The sequence below is a fragment of the Physcomitrium patens genome, chromosome 7, assembly GCF_059467195.1.
Source record: "Physcomitrium patens ecotype Gransden chromosome 7, ASM5946719v1, whole genome shotgun sequence".
NCBI classification, from domain to species: Eukaryota; Viridiplantae; Streptophyta; class Bryopsida; order Funariales; family Funariaceae; genus Physcomitrium; species Physcomitrium patens.
In genome coordinates, this window is record NC_143416.1 from 2078333 (window position 1) to 2095704 (window position 17372).

The 17372-nt window shown below is 33.8% G+C and overlaps 2 protein-coding genes across 2 annotated transcripts; one reads left to right on the plus strand and one right to left on the minus strand.

The window, feature by feature from the left end:
• The first annotated feature begins 806 nt into the window (after positions 1–806).
• On the plus strand, positions 807–4142 carry LOC112285035 (uncharacterized). The gene is made up of 3 exons (XM_024525501.3): positions 807–1527; positions 2715–2970; positions 3167–4142. Exons 1-3 carry the CDS (start codon positions 1213–1215, stop codon positions 3556–3558), a joined length of 963 nt encoding a protein of 320 aa, XP_024381269.1. The 5' UTR covers positions 807–1212; the 3' UTR covers positions 3559–4142.
• A 7550-nt stretch (positions 4143–11692) lies between these two features.
• LOC112284849 (putative chromatin-remodeling complex ATPase chain) lies at positions 11693–15775 on the minus strand. Its single transcript, XM_024525160.3, has 2 exons — positions 12477–15775; positions 11693–12130 (listed from the first exon to the last, which is right to left on the minus strand). Exon 1 carries the CDS (start codon positions 15624–15626, stop codon positions 12477–12479), a length of 3150 nt encoding a protein of 1049 aa, XP_024380928.1. The 5' UTR covers positions 15627–15775; the 3' UTR covers positions 11693–12130.
• Positions 15776–17372: the final 1597 nt, after the last annotated feature.

Genomic DNA, 17372 nt, shown 5'->3' on the forward strand with positions numbered 1-17372 from the left:
CATTGGGGTAGTATTGATTTCATTGTGTAGTTTAACTCACTCATAAAGATATTTGAAGCAATTTCAAACATAGTGAGTATCTATAAACAATGAAAAAAAATATATATATATATCATTGTGAAATTTAAAGTAAATTTGGATTGTGTAGTCGTAACCCCAAACAAGGAGAAAGGAACAACAGAATCTAATGTAGCTAAAACTCAAATATTCAAAATTGTGATACAAAAAATTGAATATCATTACATTTGTATTTAAAATAGTCGAGTGACGTTATTACTATTAAGCTGGAACAATGAGCATCAAATACAACTTGCTACTAAATGGACTATAATCTAAAAGAATCATAAAAAAATGAATTGTGTAAAGAATTATGTCTAAGTGTGTATACAAATTCTGAAACAGTGTTGGATTGGAATAATTGTATGTACATGTTACATTTTATTTTATGTTTTCAAAAGCATGACATGGAAAGAAAACCAGAGAATTTTAAAAATATTTGTAATACTTTTAATAAAAGTAATCCATAAATTGTTCTGACACGTCAGCGCAGCCCCACCAAAAGCAAGGTCGACATGGCGAGCGATACAAGACGAGAGTGTGAAAAGGGAAGAACACCAAACAGGATTAGCTGGAGACGCATGATCCCGCACCCAATCCACCGCGCAGTCGCGTTCGTAGGGGGGGGCACCGTCTCGATAAACGGGGTGCGTGACGGAGCTCGTGACTAGGAGCGTCACCTGACGGCAGCGGCGCCGACCGGCAGGAGAAGGATGGGGGAGGGAAGGGAGAGTGAAGGGGAAAGGCAGGCAGGCATCAGGATTTAGGGTTTCGCCATAGGGCTTCCTTCATTGTGCACTGGGAGAAGGGACTCTCTTCGCAGAGTGGCAACGCAGGAAGCGCAGCGGGGAATTAGTGTGTGTGTGTGTGTGAGAGTGAGAGAGAGAGAGAGAGGCGTGTCTTGCGCATGGTAAATCGCGGTGTAGAGGCGCGAGATTTCGGCGCTGTAGTCTGTAGGATTCGTGGTGTTCGAATTGGTGCCGAACGCCGTTGCATCGTTTGGTAGTGTATTCGGTGGAGCGTTGGGGAGAGAGGGAGAGAAGAAAAAAATATATATATATATATATATATATATATAAATAGGTCGGGGGTGAGGTTTGAGGAGGTGTGAAGATAGAACGGGGAAGAGGAAGTGGTTACGGTGGAGTAGTTAGGATGGTCGGAAGCGGAAGCAAGAAGGGCGATGGATTGCCGGCAATAAGCAGTACGAACATCTTTGCCGCGCTTGAGAGACGTCGCTCCAAGTCGTCGAGCAGGAGGAAATTGCAGCGGGAAAAGTCCAAGGGCAAAGAAGAGAGCGGCGAGGCGAAGCAGGAGGAGCAGGCGCAGTTCTGGTCGGCGACGCAGGTGTCCGTGAAGTCCTGGGCGGATTGCGACGATGAGGATGACTACTTCGCCACCACTGCGCCACCCCCTGACATCGACGTCGCTCCCGTTCCGGTACCGAAGGAGGCGTTGAGCCAAGGCGAGGTGAGTTTGGCACATTGGTCGTGTGTGTTTTGAACCTCCGTGGCTACCTTCTTTTTCCTACAGAATGTCTGAGTTTCTACTGGGCGTTGAATTTAGACCGTGCTGAGGACTTGGATCTTTTTTTGTCAGCCGTGATCTGATATGGACAACAGAATTGAAGTTTGAATCCTCCCTTTTGTGACCCCCAGGATTAGGCTAAAGTGCACGTCGTTTGTATTATTTGGTAACTTTTTGAAACAGTGCTTCCCAAAGTCGAAAATGGCACACTTGCAGGTCTTGCTTGCAGATCAGACAATTCCTGGTCGTTTAGATCTTGAATATGAAACACCTGTGGAACTTCTGAGTATTCACATGTATGGGTCGTGTTTAAGTAAATCTTAGCCGGTAGTCTAGGTTTTTTCTACATATGTCTGGTCCTTTTCTGTTAAGTTTCAGCTATTAGAGAATACCTCTAGTTTCTATTGGTTGAAGCACATGGGCTTATGGATTAAGCCCGTAGGCCTTGCTTGGATGTCGTTGCTGTGCAAAATATGTGTCAACTCTTGTACATAAAATGGAAGCTATAGCCATAGTCCATTTCGTACGGAGGAGGTTAATTGGTTCCGCTGCAGTTGGTGTTTCAGTGTCGCAGTTTAGGGTTCTTTCTAACATTGGCACACGCAATGGACTTCAAAGCTTAGCTTAAATTGCAATGGGAAACCTTGGTTAAGGTGCTGACCATAGAGTGCAATTACCAGGTGTCGTGTGTTGTTTTCAGTAGAGCATCATCATCACCACCACTGTGATAATATAGAAGTTGCCTCTTGCTTAAGTTTTATTAAGTGCATTTACCAAGCGTAAACGCGAGAATTGAGTTGTGGGGCAGTTTGGTCAAGTGAAGCTGTTTTTTCCTTGTCATTGGAAAAATGTATTATGAAGTGGATAGATTGAAGCTCTCGGTGCCAGTAAGGTTTTTCTATAAGCATCATTCAGTAATTAGGGTCTTGTATCATACACCAGTTTAACTATAATCTAGCACCGACATTTTACCATGTAGTTTTGGTCGCTAGTTTAGGCTTTAGACTTGTCTTGAGCTTCGTTGGTAGTTGATTTGATTTCATTTGAAAGCTTGTCGTCTCAGTTATTCTCCCCTTTGGAGATGTGTTTCTGATGGATCATGTTTTCATTATCTGCTTTTTGAACTTCAGGAAACAGAAGGTGACGAAGATGGAGAGGGAGAGGACGAGGTCGACGATGAGGTTGAGGAAGAAGCAGAGAATGAGAGTGGAGCGGCACAAAGGACTGATGAGATCCCTTCAAAACCGGATGTCGTGGTACCTCCTGTATCCAGGGAGCCTGAGCGACAGCTTTCTAAGAAAGAGATAAAAAAGAAGGAACTGGCTGATTTAGAGGCAGTTCTTGCTGAGTTTGGCCTTGAACCGACTGAGGAGAAAGACGAAAATGGTGCATTTCTCTGTTTCCTCTCCTTTAACAGAGAAGTTCATTCTGGAGAACTTTCTTTTCTTTTCACTTCTTTTCTTGCCTTTGCATAGATTATAATCGCTTATTTTTATTGAACCTGCTGCTATTGTATGTGTCTCGGCTCAGTTCTCTTGATTTTGTTTTGATTTACCAACAAGCTATCGCTGGTTGAATTCAGGATCTAATCCTCACGCCGATGACAAGAAGGATTTTGAGACGGTCAACGGAAATGAGGAAGGTGCTGGTGGAGTACCTGCACTCACGAACAGCAAGAGCTCCAAAAGAAGAAAGGCTAAGAAGGAGAAGTCCTTCAAGGAGAGGGATGGAGATGTAACGCCCACTCCTGACAATGAACAGAAGGAAGAAGAGGTTGCTGCCGAAGAGGTCAGCGAGACGGTTGATCCCAAAGAAATTTTGAAACGGATGCAGTCTTTGAAGAAGAAAAAGGCAGGGGATAGCGATTCATCGGCAGCTAAGGCTGCTGCTAGAGAGGCAGCTGCCAGGGCTGCAAAACTCGCGGCTGCTAAAAAGAAGGAGAAAAGTCATTACAATCAGCAACCTGTGAGGTGAATGGGACGTGTAGAGTAGAGCGGTCTCCAAGGAGTAAACCTCGTCCGTGCTTGTTGCGAGGCAGAGGAATCAGGCATGGGCATTTTAAAAGTATTTTCTGGTCCCATCATTTGTTTCATCAGATCGTAAACGTGAGCGTTAATTCAATTTTCGGGTTTGTTGCAGTGAGTTGTTACATATTTGTAAGGAGAAATTCCTCTGTTGTAGCTTCTCAATGTACTTTCATGTTTATCACTTGTAGTGTTATCTCTGTTATCTAATTACTCCAAGGTTAGTGTACGATGCTGGCAATCCCTTCAGCTCCCAGCATGTGCAATACGATGAAGCAAACATGCATGATCAGACCCTTAAATCAGCCGTTTGCGAAGCGAGTGTTTCAGCATTGTGATGGATCTCATTTCCTCTTGCAATCGTATCGATCCACGAAGACTTACTCCTAAGCCACTCTTTGAAGGGTTGGAGTCGTTTCTGGAGTGACTTTTCCTTCTCTCAGTGGTAACTCTTCCTTCTCTCTATAGTTAGAAGAAGGGTTTAGTACCATTCTTTTGGAAACTTTGGAGTAAAGAGCAGATATTTTACCTTCATGGACTGTTGTGCTCGGTGGTTAGAGTGGTAAGCACTGGTTGACGCTTTACCACATCAAACGTCGTCACATCTTAACAACTATATTTTATGCTGCTTGAGTATTTAAATTGTGGAAACTTTCCAACCCTTATCCATACTTGCGTGATTTGTGTAAGGTTATGAGGTCAAAAGCTACACAAAAGTCTTCAAAGAAATTGATTTTATGTAAATTTTTGTGAAACAGTATTCAACTTTCGGTATGAGAAATTAAGTTAAAATGACAAAATATTTTTATCATGTGAAATTAAGGAAATATTCTAATATTGTTCATGATATCAATCGTGAAAACACAGTAAGAATTAAAATAGATTATTTAACAATTGATAACTGATACATAATGAAATACTTGAGGCTTAAAAGGTGCAAGAGATGTCTCGTGCTTTTTCTTGCAAGTGACACCATTATTAAATTTATCATACTGTGTTAAAATATTAGTCATATTCTTGATTATGTTAGTATCTGAATTAGCCACTAAAAGTCTGGTTTGCTACAAAATCCATTTCAATTTTTTCACTGGATATAAAGTGGGTTCATCCATCTAAATCTTGGACTAAAGCAGGTTCCAAAGGGTTTAGAATTAGAAGTTTGGGAAAGGCTTAAGATTCTAGAGGTTAGGATGTGAGTTAATGATTATGAATTTAAGGAGCCTTTTAATTGCTTCGATAATTGAGAGGATTGTTATCTATCCCTTGTCTTGGATGAATATATGTCAACATCCATTTGGAGAGGACATCCCTTCCAAGAGAAACATAATAAAGATCTTGTCACATACAAAAGTTCTCAATTATTTTTAATATTTCAAATTGCAACTATAAAATTTTATATATTTTTTTGAAACATTATGATATTATAAAATTATGATTTTTTATTATTATTTTTGAAATATTACGATATTATTTTACTTTATAAAAAATTTCAAATATTATATTATATATTATGTATTAATATTATAAATATTATATTTTGATAAATTTTTTGAAATATTATGAAATATTTCAGGAGCTACTTTAATAGTGAAACAAAACTCTCATAAAAATATATAGATATTTTTGAATTACATTGTACTCTTATACACCAATATTTAGTAAATTATTAAAATTATTTTTTTGTGATTTAGTGGAATATCACTTTTTATAAAAAAAATATTATTTTAAAAATAATCATATAAATAAATAAATAATAATAAACATTACAAAAACTAAAAATAGACAATGTCTTTTTTATAAAAAAAATATTACTTGATAGATTTGTCTTCTAGCTATCAATGTGAAGCTAACTAATATATGATAAGAAATATATCATTCAGTATATTATACAATATATAAAACATCTTTTATTAGTATCTTATGAACACTCATAAAACATAATATGGTTTTGTTTGAAAATTGTTAAGGTTTTTATAGAAGAGACTTTTGAAACATTTATAAGCCATTAATAGCTACAACAGTAAAAAAAATCTTTTGATTAAAGTACAAATATAATTGTTTTATAAAAATTAGTTTACTATAAAACTTACAAAAAAGTATTAGCAAAAATTTAAAATTTAAATAATAAAATAATCAAATAATCAAACGAAAACAATAGATAATAATAACTAAACATATTTTAGTAAAATTATATATTTTTAATTCACCATATATATATATATATATATATATATATATATATATTGTAAATGATATTCTTTAGATTATTGATTACATTAATAATACTGATTAGTACTAATAATTTTTTTTAACCTTATTTTGAATCATTTTTAAAGTTATGAATAGCTTCAATGTTTAATATATACTATCTAAGTTTTTGTAAGTTAATTAATGTATAAAGCTTTTACATAGTATAATCGACTTAAAATATGTGTAAACAATGTAGATACTTCAAGTAATGATATTCAAATTTTACTTAGCTTATAGTACCTTTGGTTGTTTGATTTATTATTGATATGTATTTTAAATTATTTTGTTCAAAGAACCATACTCTATGTCATGTATACAAATTTGTAATGGTTTTACAACAACAAGTGGTTTGGTGTTTGTACATTCATTTATTATCTATAAAACCATATATATATATATATATATATATATATATATATCTTATAAGACAATGATAATAAATATGTAAAAAAATTCAAACCACATTTTATTTGAAACAAATTAATCTACAATTTTAGCCAAATATGTGATAAAACAAATTAACTTAAGAAAGAATTATGTGTTATTACAATAATAACTATTATTGTAATAACACACAATCCTTGCTTAAGTTAATTTGTATAATAATTCCTTGATATTTAAAATATGAACACAATTAGTTAGATTGATAATTGGGAGGTAACTATTTGTGAAACAATGTCAAAATTAAATCATAAGGCAAAAAAGTAAGGACCTATTGCAATAGAAGATCTTTTTAGAGGTCAAAGGGCAAGATTAGAGAGTTTGTTTTAAAATCATTTCTTAGTATATATTTGCAAGATTGTGGTTTATAAAGATCTTTGATAAGGCAATGAAAGTTAAGAATTTAGAAGTAAGAAAACTTTAAAGGCAATAAAGTTTAGTGTGATTTCTAGGTAAATTTTTAAATTTGGAAGCTTAATGAATGATTAGATTTTTATGAGTGAATAAAGAAAAAATAAATATGTATATATATATATATATATATATATATATATATATAATGTTGTATCATTGTAATGGTGTCGTTGATAAATCTTTCATTGCTTATGTAAGGAGATGCAAATATTGAGCAAATTGAAATTAGCCTCTATTTTCTATAAATCTTAATATTTAAAAATCAGATAAAATAAAAAAAATTTAGGTATAGATACAAGACATGACTAGTTAAGCAGCACACAAAAATTTAATAGTAGTTAACAATTACATTACAAGATTTTACTATTTGAATTCTTCATCAAATTTGGAGTAGAGATAAAAGATTTATTAGTAGAGGTTTTGTTGTGATACTTGTTAATCTTTAAGTGGAATCATCTTCAAAATTTATAAGCTTGTATATAATTTACATAGCCAATAGTATAAAAAAATCGAAGCTAATTTATATTTTAATTAAAAACTGATATATGTATATATATCTGTGCCCATGTGTGTGGGTCTATATATATATATATATATTAAACTTCAGCAATTGAAATTCAAAATATCCTTATTCTTAACTTAGAATTTATTAAAGAAAGATAGAACTTCAAAAAAAAATTAAGCTATAAAATTTAAGATTTGATAAGGCCCTAGAATTTAGGAATTATTGCTTGATAGCATTAAGAAGTAAGAATTTATTTTTATTTGAAGTTATGAAGTCTTAACAATTAAGAGTCCAATGTTTTTTCAAATAGACAATAAACTTCACAACACCATTTTTTAGTTTTTTTCTAGTGTTTGTATTTATTCTTATTACAATGAATTTGTAAAATTTTGGCATGTGACTTCTGACAAATGATCTATTGCTACACTAAAAGGATTTTTATAAATGTGTAAGGATTTTAATTAACTTTGTATGGTTTTTGCAATGATGTGAAAGTATGTGCAATGGTTGCTTTCTATTCTAATGAAGCATATTGCTTATTACTTATACAAGCTCGAATTTATTTATTTATTTATTATGTTCTTTTGAGTCGTTGTCATAATCAACAACTTTGAGTAAATACGTCACTATGAACCACATTGTATCTACTATGCCTTGCTCCTTGCATAGACTATTTACTTGAGGGTTTTTAGCTTTATTGCATTCTATTGCAAGTACTCTTTTTCTTATTGGTTAGTATCATTTAAAAAGTAACTAAATATTAATTAGATAGTTTAGTGATGTAACATTCTACTATACAACATCTAACATATTCTAATTGCTTTATTATATTCTAACTATATCTTAGAAGTTGTATGTTAAATTTCTTTATAAAACTAATTATGTCATTTTTTATAACTTAAGAAATCTATTAGATAATTAGATTGTAATATGTATTTGCTTCATTGTATTATGTCTTTATTATTAAACTTTAGACATTCCAACAAGAGTTATTAAATTTAGCCAATATCTAAACCATTGATTTTTTATTTTGTATGTTGTATTCTACCTTAACCATGTCATTGTATATTATAAGCTCGTATCCACCAAATTGGTTGTTTAGAACAATTTAATCTATTGCTTCAATCTACATTAATCTCTTGTACTATTTCAAGTTATATCAATCTAGTAGTTCTATTTTGAGTATAAATTTATTAATATGTAAAGTTGAATCATTACAATTTATAATCTAAATGATAATAATTTAAATTAGAATTTTTAAATTTAATTTTAAAAAAGCTCTAAGATTTACCTTTTGATATGTTTTATGACATGATTTGTTATATGTATATATATTCAAAAGCTTAATAATTTTTCTTGTTGTTTTTAAATATTATATGTAATAAGTTTTTCTTCCAAGTGGCATGTAATATACATATCCAATACCATTTAATTCTTTTCTTAATAAATATATTTATAATTTTATTTTTATTATATATTATTATTTAATTATTATGATCTTTTAGAATTAAAAATACATTGTATTGATAATTTTATATTTTTTATATTTGGTGTGGATTTATATTATAGATTATCAAAAAGAATTTTTTAATGCTTTTAAGTGAAACAATCTTGATACTATCAATATTGAAAATTTATTATTAGGTACTATGGATATTTAAATTTATGTATTCATCTAATAGAATTTGGAGTCAAAAAATGTAAATATTTATTTTTAGGAAACAAGCCTCCATTTGGTTGAAGGATTTCAAGGGCTATAAGTATGAAGATGCTCTTAGGAGTGTAGAGTGGCAACAATTTTAAATTTTTTGAGATCAAGACAAGTAGATTTTATTCCAAAATATAGAATTCTAGTAAATTGTCACAAAGTTTTTTCCTGTAGAAATAACTTCTAGATTGGTAGTGAATTACATATATTAAGTGTACATGTATATGAATTGAGTGTTTCAATTTCACAGATTATGATTGGGAAGATGTAGTTTCCAACATGAATGAGAGGCAATCACATTTCAATTGGCTATTATATTATTTATGTTTGACCTCTTTTAAAATAATACTTTATACTATTTAATTGTAGAATTATATGGTTGTAGAATGAAATTAGCTATATTTTTCATTAAACATGTTATGGTTGCAATTCTACCATTTACTAAGCAATTATTAACATATTCAAATGCCACAAAGCAATCTAATACTCAAAATTATATTCATTGTATTAATAGTTTCTTGTAGGTTGTGGATATCATTTATGATACTTATTATTTTATTTGCATATAGATCTATGCAACAAGGATCATTATTGCTACTATTGTACGTGATTGAGTTGGAAAAATTCTATCTGTACAAATTGATCATATAGGTTTTACACATAAAAGCATTGTATTCTTAAATATCAAATTATAATCTAATAATTCTAAAAAAAAAATTAACTATTAATATTTTCTAGTAGATGATTCATTTTTATTTTAATCAATACTATTAGATCATATAGACATCTTCAAACTTTATGATTGAAAAAATATTCATTTCAATTTTACATATGCATCTATTTATTAGAAATTTGAACATTGCATAAATATGTTTAAGAAACAATTAAGAAATCTAAGAGTTTTATTTATTAAAGTACATCATAATAAGATTAACATGCATGTTGTGTGTTTAATAAAGATATAATCATACATCATAATAAGAATAACATGCATATTGTATTAAAGTGTTTGTTATAATTAATACAATAATTTTATAATATATATGATATAATTTTTTGAAAATAGATTAACAATGATTGACTCTGTAAATTTTTGTAAATATAAGTATCTATTGTTAATACTTATGTAATTTTTTGAAATATATATGACATATTCTTTTGTAAATTTGAATCTTATTAATAATTTTTGATATTGAACATTATAAGAATTAGTACTAAAATTAATTGGATTTGTGGGAAGAGTTGACAAAGAAAAATCATATCCTTTGAATCCTATAGATTCTTCAATATCATCTAAAGACACATAAAAATAATATGGAATAGGAGATAGAGATAAAGATGCAAATTGTAGCATAGATTGCAAATTATGGAATATTAAGTTTTAAACAATATATTTTAAATCATCCATAATTGGAAGATGAGTTAATAGTCTATTTGACATAAACAACTATAAGCAACTAAATTAGAGACATTCAATATACGGGCATAATCTCTAGTGGATTTAAACTCTAATAAATCCATCATGCACTTAAAAAGGTAGAATGTTTAATTTTATTTTTGGTCTCTTAGGTTATTTAGAAATTTAAGAGAATTGTTTGTAAAATATAAATATTTGTAAAGAAATACAAAAACATATCTATTTTTGTGTAAGAAATCCAAAAAGCACATATATTTAATGATAATCATGACTATAATGATAACTATAGTTTCATAATTAAAAAGATACTTGTTTTTTTTTTTTAAATAATATGTATTAAAACAATTCAATCATGTATGTTAGAAACAATCATTAAATAAATGTCTCAAACCTAAAAGAAAAAGAAAAAGGAAAACAAATATTTATAATTGATGCATAGAAAGGTATCAAATTATTTTAAATCATACAAGTTAGATTGAATCCTATTGACAAAATGATGGATATTTCTTCTATTAAAGATAAGGTAATTATTGAATGTCTCTAATTTAGTTGCTTATAGTTGTTTATGTCAAATAGACTATTAACTCATCTTCCAATTATGGATGATTTAAAATATATTGTTTAAAACTTAATATTCCATAATTTTACGGGCATATCTTCAATTCCTTCATGCTCACCCGTAAGCTATTCTCATTGGATTGCAAATTTGAGATACAATCTACATTAAGAAGATATTAGATATAATTTTTATTTTAATATTTGATGACTACCTACAATAACAATCTTTTTAGATTCTTTTTAGGATGCATTGAATGAATCATATCAATAGTGTTTTCAAATGTAGCCACAATGCATAGAACAATTAATCAGATGATAATTTTAGATCTTCACAAAATGTATTAATGTAATATAACATTTATGATTTTTTGGCAGTAATGTCATTACTTATATTGAAGCACCTCTTAATGGTTCTGATTTTTAATGCCCCTATTCCGACAGCAAGTCCCATTCTACAATGAATTGTTTATAGACTTAATACTATTTTAAGATTTTTTTTCCAAACCTTCAACTTTTACAACCACTGCTGTCTTCAAGAAATTAGTTGATGAATTCACTTCACCATTTGCAGTGTATGACTATTTGGAGTTTAACTGCAATTTATTAATTATTTATAGCAAGTCAAAGTTTCAAAAGTACCTAATCAAATGAAACCAGAAGTTTTAAAAAACTTGAGAATTGTTACCACCTATTTTCTAAACCCTAGAATTGAAATCTGATATGACTACATTTAGCAAGTAGAAATGACCATAGCCAACCTATATAAATGGGCTCTCTGCACTGCTTGCATAGAAATGGTCAACTTCTACTTCGATTCTCAATTACAGGAATTCACGTACATATGCAAAAGTAGTCCCCTCATAAAAATGTAGGTCCTATGGATATCTACTAGTGTTATCTGGAACCGACTGAGATAGCACTTCTGATAGAGCTGTCTATCTTAAGAATTTGGACCAGATTTCATTTTTTACTCAAATGCCCAAATTGAGAAACGCCAGCTTTTGCATAAACACACTGAACTAGGGCCATCATCAGCTCCCTTAGTACAATTTTTAGGTCCCGTACAATGCTTGAAGCATTCACTTTTCTGCTGTACAAAAGTAAATTGAAAAAAGGAAGTAAGAAAATAATCAAATGCCTAAAATTGGAGAACCGAATTAATGTTGGGGGCGCCTAAGAGGTATTCTTGAATACAAAGCAATGAGGGAGGTGCTTGCTCAGCCCTGTACCTGCATGAACAAAAGCGCAACTCAATTTTCAGAGTTCTCTTGGACTTTAACAAAGCTTGCAAATCAAAATGCAGTTATAGTAGGTTAAGCACAGAATGAAAAATTACTCAAAAATATCACATGGATAACCACTGATGTACATCATGGCGAGGCACACAGCGTCCAAGAGGGTCAGTGGACATTGTCGTGAATCATGATTGAAAACATCTCCACAAATCTAATAAAGCTCAAAAATAACGTCTCCCCACGTGGAACTTTTAGAGTTTCGTGTCTTAACGAATTTCAGCTAGAATCGGAGTGGGTCACCCCATATGAGCTGTTTTTAAGCATTGAGTTCAGGTCTCACCTATTTGCGTTTCTTGCTGTTACCCTGCACCTCCTCTATTCCTGGCGAGTTAGCCCATCCCCTTCTACCAGGAGAAGGACTACTCTTGTTCATCTTCTTTTGGTCTTTACGTGCGTGTCGCTCCCGCTGATCAACCTCTTGATTCTCTCTTTCGACAAGCCGAATCAGTGTGTCACACCTCCTGGCCAATTCCGACGGTGTCCGAGACTTAACGAACCAGTCAAAGCGGAACACAGGAGAGGAATGCACTGCTGCCTTAAGCTCCTCCCAGTTTCCATAGCCCAATCTGTGCACAGAGCATAGCAGGAATCGGTCGCACTCCTCACTGTACAGTTTCCCCTTGTTCTGTCCATATTGAATCTTGAGTTCCAACCAAGGGTTACGGTATCTGTCCAGTTTCTTGCTCACTGACCTCATAATCTCATCCTTCCGAGAAATACGCGCCTCTCCTCTCTCAATATTCTTTATGATCCTTTCATGATCATTCAAAGTGTTGTACCGACTCCAGAACACTTTCGAGTATTTTTCCACCTCCTCCTCTGTTTTACCGTCGATTTCACTGGCAATACTTTTCAAATCATCACGCCCATACTTTTCACAAGCTCGCACAAATGCAACGAAATCGCGCCGGGACCAATTCTGGAAACCCTCCGAGAGCAGCTGCTCTTTTTCCTCCTGCTCCTTCTCCGTAAGTCCCTCCTCTACGTCCTCGATGATCCTAACATCCTCACCGGTTCCTGCTGCTTTGGCATGCAACAGTTGTTTAACTTCTTTCTCAAAGAGCTCTGTAAGTCGCTGCGTATTGAAGAACTGAAAATCGTGCAACTGAGGCATTCGAGGTATGCGCGGCTCTCTGGGCTTCGGCACAGGTCCAGCTCGCATTGCCTGTTTGAAGTAATCAGACTCCGAATAATTCCGCTTGCGTTCCCGCTTGGGAGGCTCAATCCAGTTATCAGCAATGATCTTCTTAAAATCGTTCTTGCCATCTTCTTTATCGTCCCCATCATCAAAATCATAAAGCCCGGCAGTATCATCCATCTTAAACTTGATAGCATCATCGGTGAACTTCTTCATCTTCTGGTCGAGTTCCGCAGTAGCTTCTTCTCCTTTCGCAATAATACGATCAATATCTTCATCAGTTATCGTGCTATCACCGGAACTGAACACCTTCTCAGCTCCATAGCGAACCATTTGCAACAGCTCATCTTTGTTGACTGCTTTCTGCTCAGCTAAACGCCCCTGTTGAATGACAAGGGCATCCAGCGCCAACTTCTTGTAAGCCCGCTCGATCACCTTCTCCTCTATCGTAAACTCCGTGCAAAACCTAAAGACTTGAACTTCTTTCTTCTGACCAATACGATGTGCACGGTCCTGAGCCTGCAGATCAACTTGTGGATTCCAGTCGCTGTCGTATAGAATGACAATGTCTGCAGTTGCCAAATTGATTCCCAGTCCTCCTGCTCTTGTAGAAAGCAAGAAACAAAACTTCTCACTATTGGGGGCGTTGAACTGATCTATCGCACTTTCTCGATCATCGCCAGTGGTATTACCATCAATACGACAATACTGGTAAGTTCGGTATTGACAGTAATCCTCAAGAATATCCAGGAGCCTAGTCATCTGAGAGAAAATTAAAACGCGAGATTGTCGCTGTTTCAGCTTGGGCAGCAATTTGTCCAAGAGCACCATCTTTCCCGCGGTGTCGACCAAATGTTCCCCTGTGGTGTAGGGCGGCCCCGGTTCAGCTCCCTCGAAAAGGTAAGGATGATTACAGCACTTTCGAAGCTGCATGGCAATATTGAGAAGCCTTTTTCTTTCACCACCTGTGTTTATAGCATCCATGTCTTTCTGCAAGAGAGCCCGGTAATACTGCTTCTGGAGAGTCGACATGCCCACTTTCAGGATGGTTTCTTTCTTGGGAGGCAAACCCCTCTCGACATCAGATTTAAGGCGCCGTAACAAGAAAGGCCTCAGCACTTTGTGCAACTGTTGGACAACCTCATGCTGGTCATTCTCACCTGAAATCTGGAACCACTCATCGAATGTCTCAGCTGAGCTAAAAATTTCGGGAAGAAGAAAGTTCAAAAGAGCCCACAGCTCGTGAAGGTTATTCTGAAGTGGAGTTCCAGTGATCAGAAGCCGATAATTCGTGCTGAAAAGACGCATGGTCTTGGCTAAGATAGAAGATTCGTTTTTGATGCGGTGTGCTTCGTCAATAATAATGTAACGCCAACTGAACTTCCTCAACGCAGTTCTCTCCTTGATAGCCATCTCAAAACTCGTCACACAGATATCGAATTTTCCTGCGACAAGCAGCTCTTCCCTCTGATAATTACGCTCATCTTGATTGCCGTGAAATTTAAACGGCCGCAACACGGGACAAAATCTCCGTATCTCGTTCATCCAATTACCCAAGGTCGACTTCGGCCCAACCACCATGTGCGGGCCCGAAATGCCACAATATTCATGCAAATACGCGAGCAGCGAAATGGTCTGCAGCGTCTTCCCGAGCCCCATCTCATCAGCCAGAATGCCATTCACACCATTCTCGTACAACCGAATAAGCCAATTCAACCCAGCAAGCTGATACTCACGCATTTTGCCATTAATGCACTGCGGTTGCACCAACAACCGTGTACCTCGTGCAGCCCCCTCATCTTCATCCTCTTTCAAATACTCCTTGTCCTCCTCTTCCTCCGTCAACTTGCTTCCATGCCGTCCCTTACTCGCCTTCTTCGCGTCCTTCGCAGACTGCGGCCCATTCGCAAAATGCGCGAAAATTTCCGTTTGCTGCAGCAGAAACTTCAACCGCCCCTTCGCCTTCGTGTTCATGTCACTGTCCACCAACTTGTTCTGCTCCGCAAGGAACTGATCCACTTCCGCCTTCTTCCGCTTCTTCAATTCATTCAACCGCTGTCGCTCCCGCTTCGCAATGTCTTTCTTCGTCCCGCCCTCCGCTTCCTCCTCCTCCTCCTCCTCCTCGCTGTCCTCTCCCGAGCCTTCCGCCATGGTTACATCATCGTCCCCAACCTCAGCTGCTGCTTCTTCTATAGCCGCTATCTCCTCGGGATCCTCCTCATCCTCTGCCTCCGTCTCCATCTTCACATCCTCTTCCTCCTTCGCCGGTGCTGCTCTCCTTCCCCCGGCCATTCTGCAAAATTAACAAAACTCAACAAATCTTGACTAAACACTTCACAAATTCCCGTCAGATACCGATTTCTGTACTACAAAATCGAAGCTCAAGCCGATCCTCTATCTCATGCAAGATGCGTCGCGACGGAGACGCATCAGGGCAAGAGGGAGAGATACAGAGAGATCGAGGGAGGCTTAATTCAAAGCCTCAATCAACGCAACTTCGCCATGGTGAGTTTGCTTCCAAGGGTTTCCAGGAGCTGGGAGCCCTAACGAATCTCTCCACCGGAAAAAAGGACCTTCGTTCGCTCGACGGCGGACGGACGTTGAACGATCGACGACGTTCGTCGAGAAACCGTTGCGTGATGAGTGCTTCCAGTGGGTTGGAGTGGGTTTCCCGCGCTGGAGAGTGGCGGGAACGAGGAGTATTCCCGTCCTTTCGTCCAAATTCAAAGCAAAATTTACCACTATGAGTGAATGCGACCGAGAGAGCCTACTCACGTGGTAAAACATATGGGGGTAAATATATGTGTGTGTGTGTGTGTTTATATATATATATATATAATAATAATTTTTAAATTGACCCACCCATCCTAACCATCATCAAAAACATTCTCCATGGTTAGATCTATATTGGTTAAAAATCAATGAAAAAATAGTTGGATCCTCAACCAATGATGATGGATGAGTTGATTTAATGAATGCATAGGTCAATTTAACACTTTCTATATATACATATATATATGATAATATAAAATATATGTATTGAAAAATTATTCTAGTTAAAAATATTTGAGATTTTCTATTTATTCAAAAAAATTATAAATCACATACTAAAATAAATAAAGAATTCAAACATATACTTTGAACCATACATGAGCTAACAACCTTTTAAATACATTATATTTTTGACATTTATAAACATAATACATATTATTTATAGTCCATCTTGTTTTTTTTTTTTTAAATTTATCTATTAGAACTATTAAATTTAATATTTTCATTAGTAAATAAACCAATGAAAAAATAATATTTTATAATTATATAATTTATAAATAGATATTATAATGATATATTATTAATTTAATATATATAATAATATATTATCATATATATTATTAATAGTAATAAAAATATTTAAGGAGTTTTAATATTGTATTAATATTTAAAACACTAAAATTATTTTATCTATTAGAACTACTTAAGAAATTTTAATATTATAAATTATATGTAATAGAATTATTTAAGTAATTTTAATAATATATTAATAATATATTATTATATATAAATTATATAATTATTTATAAATTTTTTTTTTATTGATTTATTTAATAATGGTTTTTATAATCATAAATATAATAATTTATAATTATATATATTTAAAAGCAAGATCTATCTTTTTTCTAAATATCAACACAAAAGACAAAAATGTAGTAAAAAGTATAGAAAATTCCAAACCAATCTTAAAACTAGTTGCCTAAAAATTCTAGCAACCACCTTTCCACAAATTTTTTTGGATCTCTCTTATCATAACTTATTTTCTTGCATGCTAAGGCTTGTTGGAAAGTTAACAATAAGATTAAGCTTCTTTTAAAATTTCAAAACAAAAAAAATAAAAATGTAAAAAATGGAATAGAGAACTCCAAACCATTTTTGAATCTTGTCACTCAAAAACTCTAGCAACTATCTATCCACAAATTTGTATGGATCTCTCTTATCATAGCTCTTCTTTTTGTGTACTAAGACTTGTTAGAAAATTAACAA

Coding starts and splice junctions, on each gene's coding strand:
- LOC112285035 (XM_024525501.3), top strand. CDS start 1,213: ATGGTCGGAAGCGGAAGCAAGAAGGGCGATGGATTGCCGGCAATAAGC. Junction 1,528..2,714: donor AGGCGTTGAGCCAAGGCGAG/GTGAGTTTGGCA, acceptor TTTGAACTTCAG/GAAACAGAAGGTGACGAAGA. Junction 2,971..3,166: donor TGAGGAGAAAGACGAAAATG/GTGCATTTCTCT, acceptor GGTTGAATTCAG/GATCTAATCCTCACGCCGAT.
- LOC112284849 (XM_024525160.3), bottom strand. CDS start 15,626: ATGGCCGGGGGAAGGAGAGCAGCACCGGCGAAGGAGGAAGAGGATGTG.